This window comes from Mobula birostris, chromosome 3 (genome assembly GCF_030028105.1).
Source record: "Mobula birostris isolate sMobBir1 chromosome 3, sMobBir1.hap1, whole genome shotgun sequence".
NCBI classification, from domain to species: domain Eukaryota; kingdom Metazoa; phylum Chordata; class Chondrichthyes; order Myliobatiformes; family Myliobatidae; genus Mobula; species Mobula birostris.
The window spans coordinates 100379640-100387534 of NC_092372.1; the positions used below are offsets into that span (position 1 = coordinate 100379640).

General features: G+C 39.2%; 1 protein-coding gene across 1 annotated transcript; it reads right to left on the bottom strand.

The window, feature by feature from the left end:
• Nucleotides 1–487: 487 nt before the first annotated feature.
• Nucleotides 488–3412, bottom strand: fgf5 (fibroblast growth factor 5). Its single transcript, XM_072251905.1, has 2 exons — nucleotides 3383–3412; nucleotides 488–838 (listed from the first exon to the last, which is right to left on the bottom strand). Exons 1-2 carry the CDS (start codon nucleotides 3410–3412, stop codon nucleotides 488–490), a joined length of 381 nt encoding a protein of 126 aa, XP_072108006.1.
• Nucleotides 3413–7895: the final 4483 nt, after the last annotated feature.

A 7895-nucleotide genomic window follows, 5' to 3' on the forward strand; every position in this document is an offset into this window, starting at 1 on the left:
TTGTAGAGATGGGATGCATAAACAGCAAGAACTGCAAGTCTCTGGGAAAGGAGATATACATCGTTAAGCATTTGATAGCTTTCAAAACCTTTTCAATGTCCGGGGTAACCCTTTGCGTTTTCTGTTAAAAAAAAAACACATCTTCCTCGAAGAAACACACCAGCTGAAAATATTTTCCCAATTAAAATTAATGCACATTTCCAGCGTGTTTTCCCCCACTAACGTTTGAATACAGACTGGAAAATATTCCTCCACCAAAAAAATTAGTTTTTGCATTGTCCCCGTTGAGTTTCCCATCTCCAGTGCTGATGCAGCATCTACTTATAACAATGAAAGACCTTTATTTCACGCTGCCGGTACTGGGCGCGATCGATGGATGGCATGCCTCACCGGGAAGTATAGTGAGCCTCGTTGCTTCACGTCTGCTTCCCACCAAAGTCACTGGCTCCCGCCCGAAGAAAATAAGAGGAGTGAAATCCACCCACTGCTATCCAAAACGGAATTTTGGCCTGTATTTGACAACATTCACATACTTCCTGCTGGCCTTTACAGGAGGAGGAGATTTCGGAGGCTTGGGTGGCGTTTTCTTCTCTGGAATCTTCTCAGTAATTTTGAAAGTCTTTTCTTTTTCAGACTGTTTGAACCTTGGAAGGAAATGTGTCGAAATGTGTTGAGGTTTCACCCGAGGACTATTCCCCTTTTTAACTTTGCCACACTTATTTAAAGCCACGTACCACTCCCGGCTACCGTTCTCGCTTTTATACGTAGCCGAGGCATAAGTGTTGTAGCTGTTCTCCTGATATCGCTCCTTGAAATTGCAATCAGCTGTAAACTTCGTCTATAAAAGCAAAAGCGCAAACAAAATTAGCCTTTGTTTTTAAGAAACTATCTTAGATAACGTAATATATAAATATAGCATATGTGAGCCTTTGAGTTCCTAGAGTCCATGCCATTACTTATGTTCCATGCAATAATCTCACCTCGCTTTACCACTTTATCTTTCGATTCCTTTCTCACTAATGTGTTTAACTAGCTTGTCCGCAAGTATACATTTAAGGGCGAACTGTCCTGCCATAAATTGTTACGCTTACAATAAAAAATAAAAATGCTGGAATTACTCGATAAGCAAGTCAGCACCTGTAGATAGAGAAACACATTGAACGTTCCAACTCATGAAAACCCGTAGACTCAACAGCAATTAGCTAAGGACAATTGGCTGCCTTGGAATGTGTCTGTCAAAAGATTATGAAGGACAAGAACTTCGAACACATGCCGATTACGGGAAAATGGTAACAGGGATTCGGAAGTTCAAAACCTTCATAAACGGGAAATGAAGCCATGGCACCTCATATTTTTCAAGATATATAAGTCTTTAAGAGTATTTAAGGTAGCTATAGTTTTGATCAAATGTCACAGATGTGAAAATATACATCTGGCGGTAGCCTTAGGAAACTAACTCTGTAGCTGTGCCTTTTTGTAACCTTAGAACAATTTAATAGATATCAGAAATTGTATCTTTATGAGCTCCTCGTGCACCTGTCCCAGTCTTCTTTAGAAGCTCTTTGAATCTGCAATAATATGACAGAAGTTGATTTCCAGAAGCCAGTAGATGTCAATTAGTGACAACTATTGTCTGCCTATTTCCAGCGGTGGCATTCAATTTGAAAAATGCCCGTTTTTTGGGAATTTTGTTGGAAAAATAGCAGTTTAGTTTTAAGCTTGTAGGTCAAAATTAGAAAAGGAAGTTATTTTAAACTTCTATATGAAATTATTATTCCGTGATATGTCCCATTTCCACGCCCGAGGCAGTCAAAAAATGCAATTAATGTGGAGTGAATATTACAGCGTTTCAAAATGTGTCAAATCCTCCAGAGGAATTAAAAGAAAATCTCTTCTCTGTGGCGGTTGATAATTGCTAGGACACGTAAATGCTGGAATACAATATCCTAGGAACCCACTTACCGATTTAATTACGTTGCCATCTGTATTTTGCAAAAAAAAAAGGGGGACTGATGTCAGGCGACCAGTCAAGATAAGGGAACGAAGAACTGGAACAGCGTTACAACTTCATATGCGAATCGGTTCAGCGGGATTGCAGGATTAGTTGTATCATTGACTTTTATCTCGTTTCAGCTGAAAGTGGGCCGATTGAGTTCTACAAAGACCCATGATGACTGACGGGCGAAACATTCACACTGTTCTTCCAAAACTTATTAAGCAATCACAAAACTTCACCCAAGCATGACCAGTAAGCAGTCGCGAGTCATTTACTATCGATTGCATTAGTAGCACCAACAGAAGGCAATTTAGGTCAAATGTCAAGTTGCATGCTTAGAATCCACGACAGATTCGAATGGTATAGTTTCGTTAGGAGCCTTAACAATGTTGTACAAACTAGTAAATACATTGGATCATTATATAGCTAACATTTTGAAAAGTGACCCAGAGCTATATGAAAATAAATCTCTCATAATTTAAATTCGAGGCTTAATCTACGCGCGGCATTGGACAAAGATGGTAAAAATATGTGCAACAAATCCTATTTATGTGGTATAACTCGGAAGTGACCTATAAGATCTGTGAATTTACAATACAATTTCATCCAGTGCCGTTCAACATAGTTGAGATTAAAATGCAATGTGGGCAAAGAATTGTTGAAATTACTTGGTAATATTTTGAAAGAGAGTAGTGCGGTGGCAGGACAATTTCACGATTTAATGGAATTTAACTGCAAGCTTGTTCGAGAGGTTTTTATATATGCAAGCTTTGCTTTCAAACCGAATATTTCCTGATGCCCTATGCAATCAGATATTTTTCTCTGTTTCTATAGTGACCGAATCTCTCTGCTTCTCCTTTGTATGGAGAAAACTAGTCAGTCTTCAACGAATTAGATTTGAGCTTTTGCATCTAGTTGATCACAGCACCAGAAAGAAAACCTAACAGTTGGCGTGGAAGCACCGGGGAAAGTTCATGCTTTCGGAGGCTTACGTACATCTTTAGCACCAGATCTTGATCGTACAACAGAGTAATATATAACAATATGGAATACAACAGTAACCAGGGAATGATTTGGCAGTGGTCAGCGTTTCAATTTAGTTCTTACGTTTGAGTAGTGTTTGATGATTTATCATGATCTGCGCGAAACTTTTGTGGAAGCGATGGGCATCAAAGAGATCCTTCTCAACTGCGGGTGCTCAGTCAGTTTCTCATCATAACCTACATTTCCTTTTGAGCAACTCATTTATAAGAGAGCGGCTGCAGGCATCTCACAGGTTTGTCCAATTCACATCCAACATGTACACTCGCACAGTGCACCGGGATTTGAGGAATAATCTATTTTCAAGCCCTGTGCAAATTTAAATGGTTGCGACCTCATACTCACCGTTGCATGGAGTTTCCCTTTCTTACTCATCGCTAAAAAACGGTTGCTAAAAATCCCACGGATTCCCACTATTCCCTGAGACACGGCGAATATTTCCAAAATACCTGGAAAGGAAATATTCACAGGAAAGATATTTTAATGCCGGGTTTCTAAAATTTACTTACTGGCTGCCGCCAGAAGGCTAAAAGCAATCTTCCTCTGTTTAAAGATCTTTTCAACGCTCACCTATTGATGACGGGAAGCCCATTACAGCCAGCAGGTCTGTAACTACTTGATCTTGTAAACTACGAAAAATGCGCTGTATAGCATACTGCCTTTTTATTACTAACACGGATTGCACCATGGCTTTGATATGGTGACACTGCAGGTCACAGAGCCTCGCAGCCTTTTAAATATAGAGCTCTCTTGTGCAGAAAGTTTTGAACAATTACGACTTTCTATCTGTCCTATGATTTCTGCTTCTTGGCGTTTTCAAGTGTTCGTAAATTATGATTTGTATTATTTCCAGGTACTAACTGGCCAAATCGACCACACCAAGTTCTAACGCAATCTAAAACTCCAAGCGCTCAATTCCCTTTAGCCTGCACCTGTTAACAACATACTTAGCAGCTTAACATGACCACGGCGAATCATAAGCCAGACAACCTGTCCCCGGAACTACTAATCACAAAATCGATCTTTATAACAAAAATAGCTTTTTAAATACACTATTTCCAGTTAAGTGGAGATAGAATAATAGCGATTATGTGCTTTAAGACATTATAGGGTTACTTTCTTTGTACATTGCATATATTTCCTTAACCCTGCACTGTTAAAACAAACAAAATTGTGTCGACGTTTATTTAATACATAAGTCATACAGGCAAACAAGTTGGCGGAGATTAAAATACTTAGCTGCCTATTACTTTACACAAACAAGTGTGTCAACTCTTACATTTATACACCCTATCGTGACCTCCAAAACGCGCAGTATTTTGGTAGTCGAAGCAATTTACTTGCAATACAAGCAATCATGCAAAGAAATTGGCAGCGAGAAATTATTGTGAAACACGATGCAACATGCGTAATTTCTATGAGATTTCCTCATAGAAAATTGCAATCCATAGAGAATATTGCGTTATTTATGATTGTATGTAATAGGGGCTGCTATTGTCACGTGAGCTTATTTAGAACAAACACTTACTGAACAGATTGGCTTCATGCGAGCCACTGACTTTGCCATCAGGCTGAATCTGTAAATGAAAACCAATTCCAACTCTACAATAGAGTCTTCCAGTGCGCGGCCCAGACCTATTCCATTGGTACACGTTCCTTAGTGACCTACGGCTCTGCATGGCTGAAGAGCTCTCGTTTGCAGTGCCCTGGAGTGATTCTGCGGACACTACCTGCTCGATGTGGCCCGAGGCGAAGCGGACAGCGTGATTCAGAAAGAGGAGGAGGAAGTGAAGGCGCATTCTTCCAGCAGATCTCTCCGAGTGCTCGCTGCTAGGACAATGCCCGCATTTTGCTGATCCTTTGCTCTCCGCACCGCCGACGGTTTGTGGCGTGTTCGCCAGGCATTTCCATGCAAAAGCTACTGCTGGCACAGGGATATTTATAACACAAATGATCTCACTGCGAGATGCCTGCCTGTGATCTGAACGACGGGTTCTCATCCTGCAGTGTCCAGAGAGTAGGCATGGTCGCGTCTAATACAAAATATAGAGAGTACTCGTTGAGCGAGAGGTGCCATCAATAATATCAAAAATGCCAGGGCACCATCTGCACAGACTTCACGCACGACGAGGCTAATTTTAATCTTGAGAGAAACCTACAAATAATTCATAACAACCAGCAAAGGGTCCCAAAGGGGACAACCGAATGAGTCATTTCATGCCGAAACTCCGGGCTACAGCGAACTAATGGTTCTTAACCAAAGACCGCAATGATCTTTCACGACCCAGTCGCTCCCCAGAGACCTCAGTCTGATTTATAAATGGCCACAGAGCGCAGTATGAAATAAAAAGGCAACTTTACTCAGTGGATCGATATCGGCAAGTTTGCTATTCGCAGGTTTGTATCACATAACTGCCTAACAGAAGCGAATAATTTAAATAAAGCAGTTACAGGTTAAAAAAAAAGTTTAGTCTGGGCTTAAATACTCGAGATTGTAGCCCCTGTGACAAGTAAAGTGTAAGGATAATTTGTTATAAAATAGTCAGTTCATTTGATATATAGCAATTATTCAATATCTGTGAAATCGGTTGACATTTTATAATAAAATATTCTTTACATTTTCCAGTGTTTGCAAGATTATTAATAGTAATGTGAAATCGACCATATTCGGCCTACTAGCGGGAGCATGCGGACACTGAAGAGCACACCTAGGTGCCATCGTGAGATCGACATTCCAATTTCTTTAGAATAAGATTTGGTTCCAACCCGAATCAAAAGAGCTTTAGGCGTGTTCTTAAAAATCATTGGCCTTTATTACCCTCCTGGAAACAGATTGATCGGCTCAACTTTGTGCCTAAATCTGTTTGGAGAAGCCCTAGCAGTAAGATGAATTTGGCTTTGCACTAAAACCAAAATCGTCAAGCCATCTCAACTAGGACTTGTGATTGTAGGTGCGAGTGGGGGAGTGGGGCGAATGTGAGAACAGACTCATACTCAAAGAGCATGCGCACAAGCGGAGAACCAAAGCCTGCGGTTGGGCTGGGAATGACTACATGAACAACGGTATATAAAATAAGAAGGTACAGCGTTTACTTAAAAAAAATCAGTTAATAGTAAACTCAAATTAAGTTTTCTTTAGTAATCTGAGTGATCTACGTGCCATCACTTGGCCCAAGATGTACGTGCGCGTCCCGGTTCCAGCGATAATCCAGAAAACAGATATGCAATGATCTACAAATACCTCAGATGATAAAAAAAACACTGCCCATCGTGACTTTTATTGAATGTTTTTGATCTGATCGTAAATGTTTGGACCGTTCCTTTAACGTTTGGTCAGAAATTAACTTGAGGTTTCTGCTTACATCAGAGACAGTTTAACATCTGATCTAAAAAAATCAAAGAGAACGATTAATGAAACTCAACATTTATCAAGTAAACCAAGAAAGCAAGATTTCCTATATTGTCCTTTTTTTCCAGTTAACTACACATCTTCCCTGCCTTCTTGTGTCTTTAAAATCTCATTTAAAACTAAGCCTGATCAACTTTTCGTTAACAACAAAATGGAATCATTCGGATAAAGTATGACACGTACGTCAGGTCCCATTTGTCATGGATTTTAATCAGAATTACGAGTTAATTTATATAGCCCACAAAGTCTGTTCGTTCACAATATTTCATTTAAAACAGATTCAACATGTTACTTAAAATGCAGATGCAAACTGGATTGGATTTCAAAAGAGTGTTTTAGTATAGACTATTGAATAACTTTTAATTTCGACCTGTTGAAATATATAAAACAATGAGGTCATTACAACCCGGATAATGTTAAAGGAAAATTAGGACAAATTTAGCTTTTTTTTGTTGAATGGAGCCCATACAGATCAGACAAAAAGCAACTGCCTTGAAAATTATTTTCATCTACTCATGCAAAGATTGTGTCCAACATCTTGCTATGGTTTTCACTTCTCATTCAATTTGATATTGTCTGAGTATGTGTAACTATAGATACATGTTCCAAAAAGACTGCCTAATTCAGCAAGTTAAACCAACACTCTTGTACGCCTGACCATTATTACTAATGGAAACCAGAATGGTTAAAGTCCTTATCTCTGTCCCAGTTATGTAGCTCAAGCACTTCCACCCAATAACAAGCATGAGCTAAATGCAGAGCGGACCATTTCTGGCACAAAGGCAACAATCTTGTTTAAAGTAACGCAAAACTGTGGGTGTGGTAGGTGTGCAAAGCACATTGGCATAAGATTAGGCCTTGCAATATTTCAAATAACTTCAAAGAACCAACAAAATTTGAAGAGTTTCAAAAGAATTATAGGCATCACCTTTTATATCAACAAATATATTAGAAACAAAGGCAGCGTCTGAAAAATGTGAGAGGTTGCCTTGTGCCTTGTCATTTAAAGTTAAATTGGATAGCTATATGGACAGGAAAGGAATGGAGGGTTATGGGCTGAGTGCAGGTCGATGGGGCTAGTGAGAGTAGGTGTTCAGCACGGAATAGAAGGGTCGAGGTGTCCTGTTTCTATGCTGTAATTGTTATATGGTTGTTATATGGCTAGTTGTGTTGCTTATTCACCAAAACATTTGAGCCTAATCGCTAATGATTCCTCTATTTTCTTTACAGTTGCAGGGACCAACCATTTCTCTGAGCAGGAAATTGTTACATGGCCTGAAAACTGTACAGCCATTTAAATGTTTTACTTTGTAATATGTATACTATGAATATTTAGAATGACAATTTAAAATCACATTTTATTTATTAATTGAAGGGTAAAATGAAATCAATACAACGAAGAAAATCTTTTACATTTTATAAACTTTTTCTACCTGCATCTAATTCCAG